The sequence below is a fragment of the Somniosus microcephalus genome, chromosome 11, assembly GCF_052327205.1.
Source record: "Somniosus microcephalus isolate GS21.2 chromosome 11, FLI_Smic_1.0, whole genome shotgun sequence".
Taxonomy (NCBI): Eukaryota; Metazoa; Chordata; class Chondrichthyes; order Squaliformes; family Somniosidae; genus Somniosus; species Somniosus microcephalus.
In genome coordinates this window covers 60,857,792-60,880,393 of record NC_140997.1, presented here as the reverse complement: position 1 = coordinate 60,880,393, position 22,602 = coordinate 60,857,792, and the positions used below count along the sequence as shown (strand labels likewise).

At 41.8% G+C, this 22,602-nt stretch overlaps 1 protein-coding gene across 3 annotated transcripts in view; it reads left to right on the top strand.

Moving 5' to 3' along the window:
- Nucleotides 1-22,602, top strand: part of myh11b (myosin, heavy chain 11b, smooth muscle) — a 194,896-nt gene that overhangs the window by 148,844 nt on the left and 23,450 nt on the right. For all 3 annotated transcript variants that reach the window (XM_086000802.1, XM_086000801.1, XM_086000803.1), the window contains 14 exons: nt 406-537; nt 1,051-1,257; nt 1,844-1,981; nt 7,570-7,693; nt 8,806-8,977; nt 13,801-14,013; nt 14,335-14,479; nt 14,720-14,926; nt 16,114-16,218; nt 16,611-16,763; nt 17,304-17,552; nt 18,607-18,819; nt 20,074-20,286; nt 22,107-22,268. In XM_086000802.1, coding sequence (XP_085856928.1) covers nt 406-537; nt 1,051-1,257; nt 1,844-1,981; nt 7,570-7,693; nt 8,806-8,977; nt 13,801-14,013; nt 14,335-14,479; nt 14,720-14,926; nt 16,114-16,218; nt 16,611-16,763; nt 17,304-17,552; nt 18,607-18,819; nt 20,074-20,286; nt 22,107-22,268 — 2,433 coding nt within the window. The remainder of the gene's footprint in view (nt 1-405; nt 538-1,050; nt 1,258-1,843; nt 1,982-7,569; nt 7,694-8,805; nt 8,978-13,800; nt 14,014-14,334; nt 14,480-14,719; nt 14,927-16,113; nt 16,219-16,610; nt 16,764-17,303; nt 17,553-18,606; nt 18,820-20,073; nt 20,287-22,106; nt 22,269-22,602) is intronic.

Genomic DNA, 22,602 nt, shown 5'->3' with positions numbered 1-22,602 from the left:
AAAAACACACCTTTACAAAAAACCATCGCTGCCATGCTCCATGAAGCTTGGTACCTTTAGGCATGAAAATAGCCAGAAGAGTGGCTATTTACATCATAAGATGTTTATTTTTCACAATTCTTCATGTTTACATTTCTCTGTCGATATATTCAAACTACATTTGGGTTAGCGTCTCCTCGTACAGCTGAAGCTTTCTGACTGTGGTGCGGTACTTACCACTGCCTAAATCAATACTCGCACAGTAAATGTTTGAAGTAAAGCTTTGTCTCGCGTTCGCTTTTCTATGATTTCTCTGAGCAGGTGCCTGAAGATGCCTGTGACATTCTGATGGTAAGTAGTGAGGAACTCTCTGGAGAGTAAAACCTGTTGATCAGTGATGTTCTAATGCCCGATCTCTGGGTGCAGGTTAAGCCATTGCTGCAGGTCACACGTCAGGAGGAGGAAATGCAGCTGAAAGATGATGAGTTGCAGAGGACCAAAGAAAAGCAACAGAAGGCAGAACTTTTTCTTTCGGAACTTGAAAGGAAGCACAATCAGGTAAAATCATTGCATGATATGCATCTAGTCCACTATAACATGCCATTTCAAAAAACACTCACCCAGTAACACTCAACCAGATTAAAGGGCAATCAAGATTTTCAAGGGATCCAGTAATGAATGAATGTTTTTGTTTTGTTTCTCCTTTTTATTAATTTGAAGCATCTCCGATAATCAAAGTTATTTTTGAGTTGCATGTAATGTTTACTTTTCATATTATTTTATGAAACGCTTCACGGTGTATATTTGTGTAGGATTCTGATTGATTGAGGAGAACTGTTAAATTTTGAATGTGCTGGGGAAAGGACCATTAAGTCATTTTTAATTTTGCTAAATAGACTATTCCAACACTTAGGCAGTGTAATATTGTGCACTCTTATAAAATGCCAGTGTGCATTTATTATAAAATCACCACTCATGTTCATCATTTTCTTATAACTCTGATGTTGAGAAGTGTTGTAAATGATTAGGAATAATGCTTTTAGGATATTTATCTCCTTTCCATGTCTTTAGATAATGGAGGAAAAGAATTCCCTGCAGGAGCAACTGCAGGCTGAGACAGAGCTATACGCTGAGGCAGAAGAGATGAGAGTCCGTCTAGAATCTAAGAAGCAAGAGCTAGAGGAGATTCTTCATGAGATGGAGGCGAGAATTGAAGAAGAGGAAGATCGAAATCACCAAATGTTATCCGAAAAGAAGAAAATGCAGACCCAAATCCTGGTAAATGAGTAACTGCGTACCATCTGCACAGAGGTGGAACTTAAAATGGAATAGCCATTCTTCACTGATAATTTGACGACTTTACATTTTATTGTTTTCTTCCCTCTCTAAAGATCCTCCAATTCCATGCCCCACAGTTATGACTTTAAATGAAATGTTATTGTCAGTGTTGAGCAGAGTGCACCAGTCATCTCGTAATTTACATTGCCATCAACCTCTTCATCCTCCTTGTGAGATCCTCTTGGTTGCATACAAGTTATTGTCTGTTAGTACCTTGTTAATGGCAAAAGTTAGTCTAATTGATCACTTAGACTTTCACATTTTACATTAAGTCTTTGCTTACTCCAGTACTACTACACTGGACCTCTGCCGCTAAGAGTGTCAGGGAGGCTCCGAGTGACCTGGTAATGAGAACGACCGATTCTGTACATTACAAATTTTGATGTTTCAGTACAAATTTAAATAACGATCAAGAGAGTCTATTCTGTGTTTTTAGCTTTTTTTAAAAGTTTGCAGGGGTTTCAGGCAAAATATGAAAATTATTCTTATGTAAATATCTGCCCACAAGTAATTTTCTTTTTATAAGGACCTGGAGGAACAGCTGGATGAGGAGGAAGCTGCACGACAGAAGCTACAGCTGGAGAAAGTGACCCTCGACGCCAAACTGAAGAAGATGGATGATGATATCATAATCCTGGAAGACCAAAATATCAAATTTGCAAAGGTCAGTGTCTCGCCAGGTTTACAGGGTTTCTGTAGTATGAACAGAAACTGCACTGGAAGAGACACGTGCCCTGAATTCTTGCGTAAATCATAGTTTGTAAATATCTGTAAATAATGAAGTGCGGACTAAATGAAACAAAACAATTAGACTGGGCGTTAAAGGTTCTTAAGTCTTTATAAAGCCTGTACCTCTGGACTCAAATATAACTTGATCAGCCACAAAGGGGGCAATTTTAACCTAATCCGCCTTTCAGGAATCTGATGGGATCAGATATAACGTTGGTTTTACACCCAGCCCGATTTTACTCTCCATTGAAGTCAATGGAGGGTAATATTGGGCAGAGTGTAAAACCGGTGTTCCACCCGATCCTGTGGAACATAGGAACAGGAGGAGACCATTCAGCCCCTTGAGCCTGTTCCACCATTCAATGAGATCATGGCTGATCTGCGATCTAACTCCATATACCCACCTTTGGCCCATATTCCTTAATACCTTTGGTTAACAAAAAGCTATCAATCTCCGATTTAAAATTAACGATTGATCCAACATCAATTGCCATTTGAGGAAGAGAGTTCCAAACTTCTACCCATGGTGTGGAGATGCCAGTGTTGGACTGGGGTGGACAAATGTAAGAAGCCACACAACACCAGGTTATAGTCCAACAGTTTTATTTGAAATTTGTCCGAAAGCTTGTGATTTCAAATAAAACTGTTGGACTATAACCTGGTGTTGTGTGACTTCTTACAAACTTCTACCAACCTTTGTGTAGAAGTGTTTCCTAATTTCACTCCTGAAAAGTCTGGCTCTAATTTTTAGACTCTGCTCCCTAGTCCTAGACTCCCCAACCAGTGGAAATAGTTTCTCTCTATCTACCCTACCTGTTCCCCTTAATATCCTGAAAACTTCAATCAGATCACCCTTTAACCTTCTAAATTCTAGGGAAATCAACCCTAATTTGTGTAATCTCTCCTCGTAATTTAACTCTTGAAGTCCATGTATCATTCTGGTAAACCTACGATGCACTCCCTCCAAGGCTAATATATCCTTCCTAAGGTGTGGTGCCCAGAACTGCTCACAGAACTCCAGGTGTGGTCTAACCAGGGTTTTGTATAGTGCAGCATAATTCTACCTCCTTGTACTCTAGTCCTCTAGATATAAAGGCCAGCATTCCATTAGCCTTTTTGATTATTTTCTGTACCTCTTCATGACATTTTAATGATCTATGTACCTGAACCCCCAAGTCTCTTTGGACATCCACTGTTTTCACCATTCACGGACCATGTGCTGGAAAGTGGGATTAGGGTGGAGAGCTCTTTGTCAGCCAGCACGGACAAGATGGGCCGAATGGCCTGCTTCTGTGCTGTAAATTTCTATGATTCTATGATTTAGAAAGTACCCTGTTCTATCTTTTTTAGGTCCAAAGTGTATGACCTCACATTTGCTTACATTGAAATCCATTTGCCACAGTTTTGCCCATTCACTTAATCTATCAATATCCTTTTGTAATTTTATGCTTTCATCTACACTGCCTACAATGCCGCCTATCTTTGTGTCATCAGCAAATTTGGATATATGACCTTCTATGCCATCATCTAAGTCGTTAATAAATATTGTGAATAGTTGAGGCCCCAACACAGATCTCTGCGGGACACCACTAGTCACATCCTGCCAATTTGAGTACCTACCCATTATCCCTACTCTGTCTCCTGCTGCTCAGCCAATTTCCTAACCAGGTCAATAATTTGTCCTCAATTCCATGGGCTTGTACCTTAGATAACAGTCTCTTACGTGGGACTTTATCAAATGCCTTCTGGAAGTCCATATAAATAACATCCATAGACATTCCCCTGTCCACTACTTTAGTCACCTCTTCAAAAAATTCAATCCGGTTTCTTAGGCATGACCTACCTTTCACAAATCCATGCTGACTCTTTCTGATCAACTGAAAATTTTCGAGGTGTTCAGTCATCCTACACTTAATTATAGATTCTAGCAATTTTCCGACAACAGATGTTAGGCTAACTGGTCTATAATTCCCTGGTTTTCCTCTCTCACCATTCTTAAAAAGCAGAGTGACATGCGCAATTTTCCAATCGAAAGGAACGGTTCCTGAATCTAGAGAACTTTGGAAGATTATAGTTAGAGCATCTGCAGTGTACTCACCTACTTCCTTTAAAACCCTGGGATGGAAACCATCTGGCCCTGGGGATTTGTCACTCTTTAGTGCCATTATATTCTTCATTACTGTTAATTTACTTAATTTATTGGGTCCCTGTCCCCGATTCAATATTAGTTTCTTTGGGATTTCTGGCATGCTATCCTCTTCTGCTGTAAATACTGACGCAAAGTAATTATTCAACATGTCCACCATTTACCCATCGTCATTAACAGTATCACCACTTTCAGTTTTTAAGGGGCCAACATTGCTCCTAACTACCTTTTTCCTAATGTAACTGTAAAAATTATTTGTATTGATATCCCTTGCAAGTTTCTTTTCATACTCCCTTTCTGTAACTCTTAATAAATGTTTTGTGACCCTTTGCTGTTCTTTGTATCTTTCCCATTCACCAGGATCTGTGCTATTTTTTGCATTTTTGTCTGCCCTTTCCTTTAGTTTTAGGCTGTTCTTTACCTCTTCAGTTTTCCATGGCTGTCTTTTTTGGCAAGTAGAGCTTTTGCACCTCAAGGGTATAAACTGGTTCTGTATCACAATAAATTCTTTTTTAAACATCTCCCACTGATGATCTGTCATTTTACCCATTAACAGATTTGCCCAGTTTATTGTGGACAGTCTCTGCCTCATCCCATTGAAGTCGGACTTACCTAAATCTAGAATCTTAGTAGCTGTTTCGCGTTTCTCCCTTTGAAATGCTATGTTGAACTCAATCATGTTATGATCGCTATCGAATAAATATTCACGCACAGTTAGGCTGTTAACTAAATCTGGCTCATTGCTCATTACTAAATCTAATAAGGCTTGCCCCCTTGTTGCCTCTAGAACATATTGTTGTAGAAAACTATCCCAGACACGCTCAAGAAATTCACTACCTTTCTGACCGGTGCTAGTCTGCTTTTCCCAATCTATATGAAAGTTAAAATCGCCCATTAAAACCACTCTGCCTTTACTACACGCTTGTCTAATCTCTGCATTTATACAATCTAGCACTTCACAGCTGCTACCAGGTGGCCTATTCACAACTCCCACTACAGTTTTAGATCCTTTCCTTTTGCTTAATTCAACCCATAAAGTCTCCACTGGCTGTTTACTTCTCTTTAAATCCTCTCTTATCATTGAAGTGATTTCTTTCTTAATCACTAAGGCAACTCCTCCCCCTCTGCCATTTTCCCTATCTTTCCTGTCGACCTTATAACCTGGTATATTTAGTTCCCAGTCCTGACTGTCCTGCAGCCATGTCTCAGTAATGGCTACCATGTCATACCCTTCAATTTGAATTCGTGCCTGTAGTTCATTCATTTTATTCCTTATACTCCATACGTTTGTATAAAGAACGCTTATTTGAGCCGCACACCCTAGCCTGTCCTTCAGCTTTGATGTTTTACTCACATTTTTTATTTCTCTCTCCTGGTTTAAATGCTTTACATCTTTTAGTTTTCCCTCTACATGTAGCGCCTAAAGCACAATTTCTGACTGTTACTCTCTCTCCTTTCGTTTGTTTTTGAACTACTATTTGTACTACAATTTCCACCTGAGCCCTCTCTCCCCATTTACTAGTTTAAAGTCCTTGTGACCGCCCTACTTATCCTTTCCGTTGGGATCCTGGTCCCAGACCAGTTCGGGTGGAGCCCATCCCAATGGTACAGTTCCTTCCTGTCCCAATACTGGTGCCAGTGCCCCATGAAATGGAGCCCCTTTTTCCCACACCACTCCTTTAGCCACATGTTTACTTCCCTAATCAGCTTATCCCTACGCCAATTTACACGTGGCTCAGGTAATAATCCAGAGATTATAACCCTTAAGGTCCTGTTCTTTAATTGAGCTCCTAGTTCCTGGTACTCCCCAAACAGGTCCTCTTGCCTACTCTTCCCTATGTTGTTGGTCCCAACATGGACCACAACGACTGGATCGGAACCCCTCCCTCTCCAATATTGTTTCAAGCCGGTTCGAGATTTCCCTTACCAGGTAGGTAACATAGCATGTGGGACTCTCGATCTTGTTTACAAAGGATGCTTTCTGTCCCCCAATTATAGAATCCCCTACAACTACCACATTACACTTCCTTTCCTCCCCCTCCCCCCCCCCCCCCCTTAGGACAGTCTCCTGCTCCAAAGTGCCATGGTCTGAATTCTGGCTGTCCTTCCGACAGTTTTTATCCTTATCCTCACAGGTAGCTGTTGGATAGGATCAGTTTCTGTTGATCCTCGTTCCCTTTGTTACTGGGTTCCCCTTACTCTGCACACTATTGGTCACACCAACCTCTGATTTTGCACCTCTCTACGAAGTCTGGAGCAAACTGTCCAGATACTCCTCCCGCTCCCTTGTGTGTCAGAGTGCCTCCAACTCAATGACTCTGAGCCGGAGAGATTCGAGATGGAGACATCTCCTGCAGACGTGTTCGCTCGGGACAGTCTCGCTGTCCACAAACTCCCACATACTGCAGTCCAGACACACAACCTGTCCTACCATATTTTATTTATTTAATTAAAGTCTTTATTCAATGACTATTTATAGTTATATTAATGAGTTTAACTAGTTAAGTTATAAATTTAATAAAGTACGTTATAGTTTCCTGCTCCTAGTTTAAACCACTGTCCTAGTTTAGAGAGAAAAAACGTTAATACTCGCCCACCAATCACCTACCTGCTGTCCTGTGACATCACTCCTTGTTTTTTGTTGCTGTTGAAATCGCTGGAGGTGCCTCCTCCTCAGTGCTGCCACAACTTAGGTCCGCACTGCCTGGGTCTCCCGCTGTTTTTATCTGCTGCCTCCTCGGTGCTGCCGTGACTTGGGTCCGCACTGCCTGGGTCTCCCGCTGTTTTTATCTGCTGCCTCCTCGGTGCTGCCGTGACTTGGGTCCGCACTGCCTGGGTCTCCCGTTGTTTTATCTGCTGCTTCCTCGGTGCTGCCGCGACTTAGGTCCGCACTGCCGGGGTCTCCCTCCTGATGAGTTAGGTTACAAGTCTCGGTGAGACTGGGCCTGACTGAGGCGTTGTATAGTGCTGGTGTTAGGCACATGTGGCAATGACGGTGGGCAGGGGGGTGGAATTACAGGGCTCGGTACTGTTTCCATCCTCTTATTGAGTCTCAATTTATTCTAAGTTTGCTCAGTTGAAAAAGACTCTTCAAGGGTAAGGGGAACGGGCAGGAGTGTGTGATTAAACTAGGAGGTTCATGTGTAGAGAAAGCACTGGCACAGACATGACGTGTCAATTGCCTATTTCAGAGAATCATGGAAATTTATGGCACAGAAGGAGGCCATTCTGTGCTGGAACATTCTAATATTCTATGATAAGACTCTTCAATGAATCATCAAGGCTTGAGAAAATCTCTTCCACTGTTTGCACAGCATATAGAAACACACTCGTGAAATCCTGGATTTAACAAAATCACAATTTTGTCCCACTAATAGGAGAAGAAAATTCTAGATGAGAGAATAGCTGACTTTATCACCAATCTTGCAGAAGAGGAAGAAAAGGCAAAGAACCTGACAAAACTGAAGAATAAACATGAATCTATGATTTCAGAACTAGAAGGTAATAGGAGTTATCTTACTTACTGTAACCGGTAATTTTACAGAACTATTAAGAGTAAAATGCTGCTGGCATATAGGAACAGGAGTAGACCATTCTGCCCCTTGGGTCTGTTCCGTCATTTAATTAGATCATGGCTGATCTGAACCTCAACTCCATTTGCCCCCCACCCCCCCCCCCCCCCCCCAGCTCCATAATCGCTTGATACCTTTAGCTAACAAAAATTAATCCATCTCAATCTTGAAAATTTCAATTGACCCAGTATCCAAAGCCTTCTGGGAGTGGGAATTCCAGCTTTCCACTACCGTTTGTGTGAAGAAAAAGTGTTTCCTGATTTTACCCCTGAATGGCATGGCTTTAATTTTAAGATTATGCCCCCTTATTCTTGAATTCTCCCACTAGAGGAAATAGCTTCTCTGTAGCTACTCTGTCGAATCCATTTTATTATTTTTGTACAATAGAATCTCACAAGTTGACTACCTCGCTAAATTGACTGCTTTTATAAAGACCTCATTTTAAAATCAATATTAAAGTATACAAATTTTGTAATTTCCCAACCACATTTTAGCCCCAAGCAGTCGACCTCCTGCCAAAGAAACGGGTACAGTGTTTTAAATTGGGCCTCAAAATGCAGGACCACCTCTTGCGTCAGGAGAATGAGCAGTCATGGTACAGCTATTTCTCCCAGCGCACAGACCCCAGGGCGCAAGTCGACTTTACTCACTCGCTTAACCACCTGGCTAAGTCAAGCATTATGACCAACACCCCCAGGTGGTTGATTTAATGTGGTTCTATTGACGTACGCTAACAAAACACTCTTTGTTCACATTCTTACAAAATGAAAGATTTATATTTTCCAATTTATTCAGTGTAATATTTATTCAGTATTGTTGCATTTGGGGCACTTCAAAACCAAAATGGGTCCTTGCTTGTTGATACGTAACATCCAGTTTCTTTCTAACCTTCGCCACAGTTGATGTCCTTCTGGATTGAAAATCACTAGAATGTATAAGGCTTGCATTGCACTTTTAATATTAAACCATCGCCGAGAGCATGTTTTTGAACAAAGGCTGTTGGTACTCATGAGATTATAATGAGATCCCTGCTTATTGCAGTGCGGCTCAAGAAGGAAGAGAAGACCAGGCAGGAGCTGGAGAAACTAAAGAGGAAGTTAGAAGGGGAGGGTACGGACCTCCATGACCAGCTGGCAGAACTCCAGCAGCAGATTGCTGAACTGAAGATGCAGCTTGCTAAGAAAGAGGAGGAGTTACAGGCAGCTATAAACAGGTAGAGAAAGGACTACCAAATCCAATCACTTGTGGTGCACTATTTTGATTTTAGTCTTTTTCGCATGAAACAATGGCCCAGATTCTGCGGTCAGCGGCAAAATGACAACACTCGCCACTGACCTCGAAGAAAGCTGCCTACAAAGATCTAGCGATCTCTGTGGCGTGGATTTCACCTTTCCCAACATTAATTTCATTCTGGCGCCAACTCTAGGGGATCTCCAGCGTCCAGCAACAGTGATGTCATCAAGCAGACAAAGCAACCAATCACTCTGAAGAATTCTCACAGACAGCAAACCAGGAAGTAAAAAGCACTGATTATCCTTCACTTTTTAATCATTTTACAGAGAGTAAAATAAAGATTGGGGCATACACATGGGATTAAGGTAGAAGCTGAAATATCAAACTTTAAAAAAAATTATTATTTTAAAATCTATGGGATTTTTTTTTATCATAATGGAGAAATTTGACATTCCACAATATAAAATTAGTTTTTCAGTGCCAGAGAGGTTGTTCAGCAGTAATTCTGACTTAGTACGCCATTAAAAACCCAATTACACCTCATTCAACAAGGCTTAACTTTTTTTTTGGAGGGGGGGGTTTACACAAGATTATAGCGTAAAAAGTGGAAGTTCACATCAGTTCAAGTTATTTGTAAGATTTCCATTTGCGAAGACTTTAACAGCGGACCCTGTGGAGGAGGAGGGAATCATTGACAGTGACTTCTGCGTTTAGCTGTGCATGTGCGGACACCAGAAGTTGTTGCCAGTTTCACAGAGTAATGACAGTGAACGCTGACAGTTTCACTGTCATTACAACTGCAAATTCTGGGTAATATAGCCAGTCGATAGCCCAGTCTCGTCATTACATTTATTATTGTGAAGTCAGCTCCTTTCATTGCACAGCTGGAAATGTATTCTAATCAGTGACCAGCATTCACCAGTGACTTGATGACACAAAACTTGTGCCTTTTACACTATTTATTATTGCACAATATGAAGCGTGTCGTTTTTAACTGAAAATAGAATGTTGTTTCCTTTAGCAAAGCTATGCTCAACTCAGAGTTAAATATCAAATTCATTAACAGTTCAAATTATCAATCATACTGCTATAATGGTTTGCTGGCTTTAAAAACTAATCTCTATTGTGCGGATGAAGGACCTTGTAAACTAACTATTTTCAGCAATATTGAACTAGCCTGTGTGATGATGTTAAAAAAGATACAACATGGTAGACAAGTAGAATTAGAAATTTCAGCCTAGGTTGAGGCCATTCGGCACATTATGCTGGTACCTGTATCAATCTAATCCTGTTTCCCTGCCTCTCCCCATAACCTTTAATATTTTCCTCTTCATGTGTTTATCTAATTCCTTCTGAAAAGCCATGATTAACTTGGCATTAGTAACTACTTGACATCGGGATAACACTTTGCATGATTAAATATTCTTCTAGCATTTAGTACTGTCCTAAGTTTATGACATTTGTTACTAATAAATGGAAATAATCTATTATTTATGCTCTCAAACTCTCATAATCTTGAGCATTTCTATTACATCTCCCTGACCCTTCTCTGCTCAAGAGAATACAGTCTTGTTTTTTCAAGTCTCCCATCAAAATTATACCCTTTCATAAAATAACAACACAAAAAGCTGGAAAAACTCAGCAGGCCAGGCAACATCCGTGGAGAGAGAAACAGAGTTAACGTTTCAGGTCGAAACCCTTCTTCAGAACTGAGGAAAAAAAAGCAGGAAATGAAACACGAAAAAGCAAGTTGGGGGCTGGGAAATGGGGGAGGGGATGAAAGAACAAAAGGGAAGGTTTGTGAGAAGTAAAGAGACATTAAGAGATATTCAAGGCGAGACGAGATGGTAATAGGACCGGTTAAGAAACAAAGGATGGCTCTAGATGAAGTGTGAATTGCGCTGGCAGAATGAAAGACAGCTGCCATGTGGGAGGGAGGAAAAAAAAGGAGAAAAGGCACAAACCAAAAGTGTGGATAAAAAATATATAAATATGATAGGGGCCGAGGTTATGATCTGAAATTGTTGAACTCGATATTGAGTCCGGAAGGCTGTAAAGTGCCTAAATGGAAGATGAGGTGCTGTTCCTCGAGCTTACGCTGAGCTTCCATGGAACAATGCAAGAGGCCAAGGACGGTGAGGTCCGAGTGGGAATGGAGCGGTGAATTAAAATGACTGGCGACCGGAAGCTCGGGGTCACCCTTACGGACTGAATGGAGGTGTTCCACAAAGCGGTCACCCAATCAGCGTTTGGTCACCCCAATGTAGAGGAGACCACATCGTGAGCAATGAATACAGTATACTAGATTGCAGGAAGTACAAGTATATCGCTGTTTCACCTGGAAGGGGTGTTTGGGGCCCTGGACAGTGGGAAGGGGGGAGGTATAAGGGCAGGTGTTGCATCTCCTGCGCTTGCACGGGAAGGTGCCGGGCGAAGGGGAAGGGCTGCTGGGGGTGATAGAGGAATGGACTAGGGTGTCTTGGAGGGAGCGGTCCCTACAGGATGCTGAAAGGGGAAGGGAGGGGAAGATGCGTTTGGTAGTGGGATCAAGTTGGAGGTAGTGGAAATGGCGGTGGATGATGCGTTGAATGTGGAGGCTGGTGGGGTGAAAGGTGAGGACAAGGGGAACTCTATCGTGGTTCCGGGAGGGAGGGGCAGGGGTGAGGGCAGAAGTGCGGGAGATAGAACGGACGCGGTCAACGGTAGAGAGGAATCCTCGGTTGAGGAAAAAGGAAGACATATGGGAAGCACTGGTATGGAAGGTGGCATCGTCGAAGCAGATGAGACGGAGAAACTGGGAGAATGGAATAGAGTCCTTACGGGAGGTGGGATGGGAGGAAGCGTAGTTCAGGTAGCTGTGGGAGTCAGTGGGCTTGTAGTGAATGTTGGTCAATAACCTATCCCCAGAGATGGAGACGGAGAAGTCGAGGAAGGGAAGGGAAGAGTCGGAGATGGACCATGTGAAGGTGAGGGAAAGGTGGAAATTGGAGGCAAAGTGAATGAAATTGTCTAGTTCGGGGCGAGAGCAGGAAACGACACCGATACAGTCATCAATGTACTGGAAAAAGAGATGAGGGGGGGGACCCAAGTAGGACTGGAACAAAGAGTGTTCCACATATCGCACGAAAAGGCAGGCATAGCTAGGACCCATGCGGGTACCCATAGCGACACCATTGATTTGGAAGAAATGAGTGGAATCAAAGGAGAAGTTGTTCAATGTGAGAACAAGTTCAGCCAGGCGGAGGAGGGTGGTGGTGGATGGGGACTGGTTGGGCCTCTGTTCAAGGAAGAAGCGGAGCGCCCTCAGGCCATCCTGGTGGGGGATGGAGGTGTAGAGGGATTGTACGTCCATGGTGAAAAGGAGGCGGTTGGGGCCAGGAAACTGGAAACTGTTAAAGTGGCGGAGGGCGTCAGAAGTGTCGCAGATGTAGGTGGGAAGAGACTGGACAAAGGGAGAAAAAATAGAGTCGAGATAGAAAGAGATAAGTTCTGTGGGACAAGAACAGGCTGAAACGATGGGTCTACCAGGGCAGTCCTGTTTGTGGATCTTGGGAAGGAGGTAGAAGCGGACTCTGCGGGGTTGGGGAACTATGAGGTTAGCAGCTGTGGGGGGAAGATCTCCAGAGGAGATGAGTTTAGTGACAGTCTTGGAAACGGTGGCTTGATGTTCGATCGTGGGGTCATGGTCCAGATGGAGGTATGAGGAGGTGTCAGAGAATTGGCGTTCAGCTTTCATCCCTGGAATAATCCTAGTGAATCTACGTTGTAACTTTTCCATGCCCCAGTACCCTTACTCGAAGCGTGCCCAAAACTTCACATAATAATTCATCTGTGGCCCAAGCAATGTCTTGTACAGATTCATCTGGCCCTCCTTGTTTTTGTGTTCAGTGCTTGTGTATGTAAAATTCAGAATCCTATTTGCCTTTTTCCACCAAAAGTCTCAACGCAGATCCCTGTGGAACACCACTAGCTACATCCTTGCCAATCTGTGACAATTAATTTACTCATACCACCTGCTTTCTATCATTCAGCCATCCCTGTATCCATGGCCCCATTTTACCCTTAATGCCATAGGCCTTAACCTCGCCAACAAGTAATTTAAGTGGCACTTTATCAAATGCTTTTTTAAAGTCCAAACATACCACATCCACTGGATTCCCTTTGTCTATGCACTAGATTTAATTATTTAAATTACGGAGTGAATATTGACACCACCACCAGGCCAATGATGCGTATGCGTGTGAAGTTGCTCAGTCGCTCAAGCCCAGCCCGAGTGTTAGTTCTACACTTGGAGAACTTCAGTAGAGGACTTCAATGCAGTACTGTCAGTCTACAGCCTGGCTACATTAATTTACACTTCTTCATTAATTGTATCGGCGGTGTAACCAAACACAGCCGTTTACATACAGCGGGTTTCTCACCATCTCTCCTGAAGGTGTTGGTAAGTGCGGGGTTACGGTTAACAGCCCACAGAATTGCAATGGAAGAACCCCCCCGAGTTGGGCCCCTTGTACAGTCCCACTTGGTAGTGTCGACTGCATTAAATTACACATTCCAGGCAAAGTGTTGGGTGATTATTGTCCTACCACTTCCTGATGGTGTAACTACATATCTTGTTAATTACACTGGGTGGTGTCACTCAATGCAGCCTTTAAATTAATCTAGTCTTTGTGAAAATATATAAACATCAAAGTCAGATGCAAACCTTTGTCTTTCCTTCACAGCATTCTTCCCATGTTCAATATACTGTAGTTGTGATCATAATATAAATTCCTTTGGGTTAATTGAATTGTATTCATGTAGGCTTGATGAAGAAACTGCACTAAAGAATAATGCTCTGAAGAAAATTCGTGAGTTGGAAGCCTTTATATCAGATCTTCAAGAAGATCTAGACTCAGAGAAGTCAGCTCGGAACAAGGCTGAGAAACAAAAGAGAGATCTGGGTGAAGAGCTGGAAGCCCTGAAGACAGAACTTGAAGATACTTTGGACAGCACAGCTACACAGCAAGAGTTGAGGTACTGCTTAAATAGACGCAATATAAGTAAATATGTCTAAACACTTAATTAATAGAATAATGAGCTGAATTTCAGTCAATGGGAGGGAACATTCCACACAATAATCTATAGACCTTTAAACCTGTAAACAATATTTATAAGCTTAGACACAAAAAAGACTTTGTAAATTTAATGCAAAAAATATACTTCTGATAAAATACATTATTGCCTAATTAAAGACTTAGATCTGTTTGTATGACAAAATGGAAAAAAAACCTTATGAGAAGTGTCAATGTAATTTAGTTTGGAAAAATCAGACCATAGATTATTTCTTATGGACAGAGCCAAGAGAGAACATGAGGTTTCAGAGATGAAACGAGCTCTGGAGGAAGAGACAAGAACACACGAGGCTCAGATTCATGAAATGCGACAGAAACATAGTCAAGTTGTAGAAGAAGTAACAGAACAGCTGGAGCAAGCAAAACGGGTATGTGAGAATGAATGGCAACAAGGCCGATCCACTGAGCTTAAACACAGTACAGTATATAACTCTGGAAAAGGTTTTCTAACAGTTAACATCTTAAAAATCAATGATAAAAACCTGGCAGAGTATTACCGACTACCAGAAAGAAGCCAAGACAAGAAATGTCTTAAATTTCAAGAATGTGCCCCTTGTTGACTAAACTGTTTATACGTTCCTAAACCCAATGTTCTCTACATTCTGCAGGTTAGGGCTAATCTTGAGAAAAACAAACAGAATCTTGAAAAGGAGAACAGTGAGCTCTCAAATGAGGTCAGGGCGCTGACCACAGCTAAAGCAGACATCGAGCACAAGAAGAAAAAACTGGAGAACCAAGTGCAGGAGTTCCAGGTCAAGGTGGCTGATGGTGAACGTGCTCGGACTGAGCTCAACGATAAAGTGCACAAGTTGCAGGTCAGTGCAAACTTTCTTGCACAGATTGGAAGTTCATGTGTATTTGTTAAAGTGTTTGCGACAGTAAATGGAATATTTCAATATAATTCATTACGATGGACTTCAACCCCTGTCAAATCTCCTAACCTAGCATTCTGTTTGTGAGGTCAGAAATGTTACCTGGTGCCTAGAAGATTCTTCTACCTGTCGGGTATGTAGAACAATGGAAGTTGTATTTTTTGTCAATAGGGTTCAAAAAGGAATCGGGGATCCCCAGACACCTTGGACTGCTTTGTGTGGTACCAAGCCACAGAGATTAGGTTCAATCCTTGGTTGTGGTAATTTAGCTGATTGCAGCTAGGGGTGGCAGTTGGGGGTTTGCAATTGGCATTGGTGCTCCTAGGCAGGAAAGAAAACATTCCGTCCGCTTCCTGCTCCTGGCCGCTATCCATTGACTTGATGGAAAGTCCATTTGTGCGGATGACATGCGAGGACTGGATTAGCTTTGGCCATTATACCCTCCCCACTGTAGTTGAATAGCTTGCCAGCCCATACTATCTAGTTTCGCACGTGTTGAATGGATACAGGAATGGGATGGCAGGACTGTCGTATGAGGAGAGAGTGGGTCGACTAGGCCTGTATTCACTAGAGTTTAGAAGAATGAGATGGGATCTCATTGAAACGTATAAAATTCTGACAGGGCTAGACAGACTGGATGCAGGGAGGATGTTTCTCCTGGCTTGGGGGGGGGGGTCTAGAACGAGGGGTCACAGTCTCAGGATATGGGGTAGGACACTTAGGACTGAGATGAGGAGAAATTTCTTCACTCAGAAGGTGGTGAACCTGTGGAATTCTCTACCACAGAAGGCTGTGGGGGCCAAGTCACTGAATATATTTAAGAAGGAGATAGATAGATTTCTAGACACAAAAGGCATCAAAGGGTATGGGGAGAGAGCGGGAATATGGTATTGAGACGGAGGATCAGCCATGATCATAATGAATGGCGGAGCAGGCTCGAAGGGCCGAATGGTCTACTCCTGCTCCTATTTCTCTATGTTTCTATACCTGGGTGAGGTATTTGCAGGATACCAATTGTAATGTAACTGTACCCGGCATGAATGAATTCCATTAGGAAAAGAAGAGAAGAAAATTGGAACAAAAATAAATGACTCCACTAATTCCATACTTTGACCTTTTTTTCCCGATAGAATGAGCTTGACAATGTTACCTCCATACTTAATGATGCTGAGAGTAAGTCAATTAAACTTGCAAAGGATGTGTCGAGTCTTGGTTCCCAACTTCAGGACACACAGGTAAGTGTGTTTTTACACTGTCCGACTCATAAGAATATTACAAAAAATAGATTATAGCATAATGTCGATCAATTATATGTATTTTTTCATCGTCATCCCTTTAAAAAATGTAACACAAGCCAGCTTACTGAGAATGTGATTATAAAAGTTTTTCTTCCTTCAACCTCCATAAATGTTTTAATCATTAAAAAAAACCAAACCTCCTGGACTATAATATTTTATGAAGTTTATAAGCTCAAAAGTAAATTCTTGGAGTTCCTGAAAGTTTTTGTACAATAACTGAGCATACTGAAATAATGTCTTTGTGAAAAAATAGAATTTATTATATTGACCAGTTAGGTTATATTTTTAATTTATTATAAAACAATGTACTTTGTTCTGTTTTTCTGCAGGAACTACTCCAGGAAGAGACCCGGCAAAAACTGAACTTGTCCACCCGTTTGCGTCAGTTAGATGATGACAAGAACAGCCTCCAAGAGCAGTTGGATGAAGAGGGAGAAGCTAAGAGGAACCTGGAGCGCCAGCTAGCCACTTTGACAGTGCAGGTACATGAAGCTTGGCCCAGCCTAGACAACCTTTTAAACCAGCAAATTCTGTACACTACCTGAAATCTAAATCACATGATTGCAGCAAATTTCTTAAGCTTCTTTATAGATTTCTAACCTCAAAGAATGATTTATCTGCCATCATTGGAGAAATCAAGTTGTTTTTATTAAAATTATAGCAATATAATTGACATAATAATGCAAGGACACTTACAGTATACCTCCCAAAATGGTCTCCTTAATCTTTGAGATAGAACTTGAAAATGCACACAGAACAACTTTCTAGATTCTTGTACTATACAGACATTAACATTCTTCCTTCAGCCAACACCTGCTAAAACAGATTAACTTGATCATCTACTGTTTGTGGGATTTGCTGTGCACAAATTGGCTACCACATTTGTCTATATAATAACAGTGGTTGCACTTCAGAAATAATTCATTTGGTTGCAAAGCACTTTGGAACTTGCCGAGTAAGTAATAAAGTGCTTTATAAATGCAAACTCCTTCTTTCTTACTGGAGCATTGATTTCCTCATAGCTGTCAGATGCCAAGAAGAGATTAAATGACGATGCTGCTACAATGGAGGGTCTTGAGGAAGGAAGGAAGAAACTTCAGAGGGAAATTGAAGCGATTACCCAGAACTTTGAGGAAAAGGCAGCCGCTTTTGACAAGCTGGAGAAGACCAAGAACAGGCTGCAACAGGAGCTCGATGACCTCTTAGTGGACCTGGACAATCAGCGACAACTGGTTTCCAATTTGGAGAAGAAACAAAAGAAATTTGATCAGGTAAAACATTTCTGCAGAACAAACCATTCGTATTTGCCACCTTCAAGATGAGGATAATTTTTTTTTTGAAGAGTTTTTACAAATTCGCTGAACATTTCCAATATGACAGCCTTACTGCACAGTAAAATACAGATGCAGTCAGGCTAGTTGGCTAAGCAAATTTTTCTGTTCTAATAATTTCAGAATACATATAATTCACCATTGATATTCTCCAGGATTAAATTTTCATTTAAGTTGGACTAAAATTCATGATCCTGCACATAAAATGCTGCAAAGTCAAAGCTGTTTAGTTAACCCTTAAGATTGATTTGTTTATAATTTTAATAATTTCCAGTTAAGACACATGGGCCTAGAAATTGGGTTGGGGCGCCAAAGTGGCGCAAGTCGGCGGAGCGCAGGATTTAGCGCGGCGATCGGAGTGATACCGATCGCCAGAAATTCAGTTTCAGTGCCCCTCGAGGGACACGGGGCGAGGCTCGAGGTGCTCCGCGTCCCTCTTAGGGCGCTGAAACTGATTATCGCAGCACAACGTGCCGCAGCGCCACGCTGCGGTACTGCAGGCCTTCCTCCCACTGTTAAGGGGGAGGTGCCTGCAACAGCGCGATCCCCGATCGCGAGTGCCGGCAAATGAGCCCGGCACCAAGGAGAAGTGCCGGGCTCTCGGGAAACAGCCGGCAATGCTGCGGGGGGGGGAGGTTAGGAGGCCGGGAACGGAGGTGCTGGCAGGCGGCCGGCGAAAAAGCGGCCGCCTCCACCTTAACTTACGCCGCTGCCGGCACAGTAAGGCCCCGTGAACTGGGCGTGGGTAGTGAGCGGCGCAACTGCGGCGTTCGCTGCCAAATATCGCGAACGGGGCACGGATGGGGTGCTGCGCACACCGATGACGTCATCGGTGGCGGTGCAGCGCAAATGCCTAACGCCACCATTAGCGCCCCTACTGAATATCGCCGCAGACGCAGCCAGTGGCGCTACAGCCACTGACTGCCTCTTTAGGCGCTAACAGCTGGCGCTACTCACCCAATTTCTCCCCCATATGCTTTCTTATTTTTTTCAGATGCTGGCAGAAGAGAAGAATATCTCTGCTAAATTTGCAGATGAAAGGGACAGGGCAGAGGCTGATAGTCGTGAAAAGGAGACAAAGGCCCTGGCATTGACGCGTGCTTTGGATGAAGCTTTGTCAGCCAAAGACGACATGGAAAGGGTCAACAAGCAGCTGCGAGCTGAGATGGAAGACATTGTGAGCTCTAAAGATGATGTAGGAAAGAACGTAAGTAGATATGCAAAAGTGCAACATCAAATTCAATATGGGCTGAAGACAATAGGGAAGAGGGAAGTTATTATCAAAATACAGACACTGTCTAACAAACTAACCACTTCGCAATTTTTAGATGTATGTAATATTGACAATGCAGGCTGAAGTATTGATTCCATTGCACAAGTATATTTAGGCTTCTATTTGATTGGAGTTAATAACAAAATGGAGCTTTAATGTTTGCAGAGTGTTGGACTAGTAGCTCCAACCAGATGATCTTAGAACATAAGAAACAGGAGTAGGAGTCGGCCAATCAGCCCATCGAGCCTGCTCCACCATTCAATAAGATCATGGCTGCTCCAATCTTGGCCTCAACACCACTTTCTCGCTCTCTCCCCATACCCCTCGACTCCCCTGTTGCTCAAATGTCTGTCAATCTCCACCTTGAATATATTCAATGACTCCGCCTCCACAGCTCTCTGGGGTAGAGAATTGCAAAGATTCACGACCCTCAGAGAAGAAATTCCTCCTCATCTCCGTCTTAAATGGGCGACCCCTTATTCTGAAACTATGCCCCCTAGTTCTAGATACCCCCACTAGGGGAAACATCCTCCCTGCATCCACCTCGTCAATCCCCCTCAGAATCTTATGTTTCAATAAATTCACCTCTCATTCTTCTGAACTCCAATGAGTATAGGCTCAACCTTCATCCCAGGAATCAACCTAGTGAACCTTCACTGCCTCCAATGCAACTATATCTTTCCTTAAATATGGAGATCTTGAGCTTAAATCCCTGCTTCAATAGACATTGGTTTTACCTGCCATTATTCATTCTCGGAGGGCTACACGCGGAAAAGTGCTTCATCACTGGAGAAGGACAAATTGGCAGGTTCAGTCCCGTGCCTGACCAATCATGAAGTAGTTCATGGGCCACAATGCTTCATGGCAGTAGGAGGTAGCACTGAGGCTCATAACAAAAGGAGGTAGCAGAAAAAAGCATTGGAACTTCCATCCAAAATAAATCTTAAAAGGCACATACACATTTTCTCCACTCTAACTACACTATTGTAAAAAAAAAGTTTTAAGATCGAAGGTGTGTGTGAGATAGTGATTTTCAGCATCTTATAAACTGAAAAAACACAGTGCTGCTTTTTAGAAAATGATACTTGCCTCCAAGAAAGACAAAGGGGTCATTCAGAATTTTTCTTTTTGTCTGGAACCTATTTGTTCAAATAATTCATGACCACTTCTTCTGCCTCTGTACTGAAGGTCCATGACCTGGAGAAGTCTAAGCGTGCCTTGGAGCAGCAAGTAGAGGAGATGAAGACCCAGTTAGAAGAGCTCGAAGATGAGCTCCAGGCAACAGAGGATGCCAAGTTAAGATTGGAAGTGAATTTGCAAGCCCTGAAAGCACAGTTTGAGCGTGATTTGCAGGCCCGTGATGAGCAGAATGAAGAAAAGAGGAGGCAGCTTGTTAAGCAGGTACGATGATTGACCAAAACTGAATTCATGAACACAACACATTTAACATTCATGTTTCTGTCCTGATAAATGATCTACTTTGGCTTCTATTTGTTTAAGCATTGCTGTATTTAATGGGAAATCAGGTATTCTCTCTGATATGGGCAGGAAAGCACATGGCTTAATGGTCTATAGAGTTTCTGCAGCCACTTTTCTTCACTTTTAAAACAATCCCAGAGTATTTCAAGGAATTTCATATTTTTTAACATAGCCACTGAGATGATCTAAGAAAAATGAAACATAATTCTACAAAATGTGGAGACTCTTATCAGCCATTCTGAAATAAAACCCACATGCAGCACCAATGCTGAGATTTGGGGGAAAGCAGACGTTAAAAGGTGTTTTCATCTGGTGGGAAAGGTCGGAGAAAACAAGTGGGGAAAAAAGTGAGAAGCAGAGAAAGAGAGAATGAAGAAGAGAAGGCGAGAGAAGGAGGGAAAACATTATTGACAAGCCCGAGTATGCATCATAAAATCATCGATTTAAATTTCATCCAAATCGACAAGAGTAAGAATTAAGGGAACCGGCTGTTTTTGTAATTTAATTTGTGTAGGGTTAGCTGTGTAGTTTGGGTTAATATGTGAAGTTATGTCACTACAACAAAAATATGTTTACTGTTGAGTTCTTTACTAAGACTCTCTGAAATTAATATGAAACCAGGCATAGAATTCATAATAAATTATTTAAAAATTAGTGTGAACAAGATCTTTCCTTTGTTTTACAAAATAGTGTATTGACTCCTGAGTTAGTAAATAAATTGCATAAGAAAAGAATAAGTATTATTTAATAGACACTTTGCAAGCACTTTCATAATCTCTTTGTGACAGATAGAAAGCAATCAAAACATAACTACTTATTAATAATCAGATTTCCAATCTTGAAATTTATGTTTGCCCCATTTCAATTGATTTTTCTCCCCTCCTTTCACCTTGCTGTGCCATGTACCATTCACTGGCAGAGAAAGCAGGCAGGTGACTCAGTCTAAGGTTTCTGCCCATGCTGAACTTAAATCATGTATGAGTGCATCTGGGGTGACTCATCATCTTCCCTGTGAATTCAGTGCATGTATCCATGCACCAGTCTTCACTGGATTCTGGGTTCCACTGATGACATACCTGAGATTGGGACTCGTGGACATGATCTGATATCCCACAGCTTTGCGGGAGTGTCCTACAACACCATATCCATGAAACCTTTTAGTATGACGCAAAATAAGTTGTCTCCTATGTGAATGTGTGCACAGTATTAACCATGGTTGTCAATCAACATCACAGCTAGGAATAGATATACTTACAACTTAAGATACCTACATAGATTGCAGCACAGCATGAATAAACTGTGGTTATTAGTAATTTTATTCAAAATCTATCTGCATACTTCATGATTTTTTTCCTATTTTTACAGGGAAAGTAATACAAATAACTTAAATCAATTTTTCTGCATGTAACGAAGTGAAATACTACAATAAAACCAAAGGCAATATTGTTCAGAATCATGGAAAGAAAATGGTCTGATGGAATGTAGATATAATAAAGTGACATTAAATATTGATAGGCGTACTCCTTTAAACAGACCAACTGTTATCCCTTCTACTTCAGATCAGTGATATTATACCACTTATATCATAGTTAGCCCAGTGGCTTTACTAAGGATACGCTTTCAGGGCAATTCTAAATGCAGGTGACTAATAAAATGACTGAGTGTAGGGTTAGCATAACAAATTTCTGAAGGTAGTAACAGGAGATAATAAAGTAATTGCATCAAAGTTTGTTTACACTTAGGTCCACGAGCTTGAAACTGAACTGGAAGGTGAACGTAAACAGCGCACAGTGGCGGCTGCTGCCAAGAAGAAGTTGGAGATTGATTTAAGTGACCTTGAAGGCCAGGTTGAAGTTGCCATCAAAGGCCGTGAAGAGGCCATGAAGCAACTAAAAAAACTTCAGGTGGGTGACTGAAGTATGCTCAACCAGAATTGTTTCCAAACTTCTTGGTTTTAACTACACCAAGGCATAAACAGTTTTCACTTATAGCTTTGTATATGTGAAACCACTATTAATAATAGCATGGTTTCATTTATGTAAAAAAAAAAAAATCATAGTTCAGAAGCCCCACCATTAAATGCTGAAAGAGGATTGTGATATATTATCTAGATTCTTAAACAAAAGTCCTGTGTTCATCTATTTTAAGATAATGCATTGGTTTGTGTAAACAGATGAACAGTTGTTTCTTTTTATGAAGATGGAGCATAAAATAAATCAGTCGGGATTGAATCTCAGC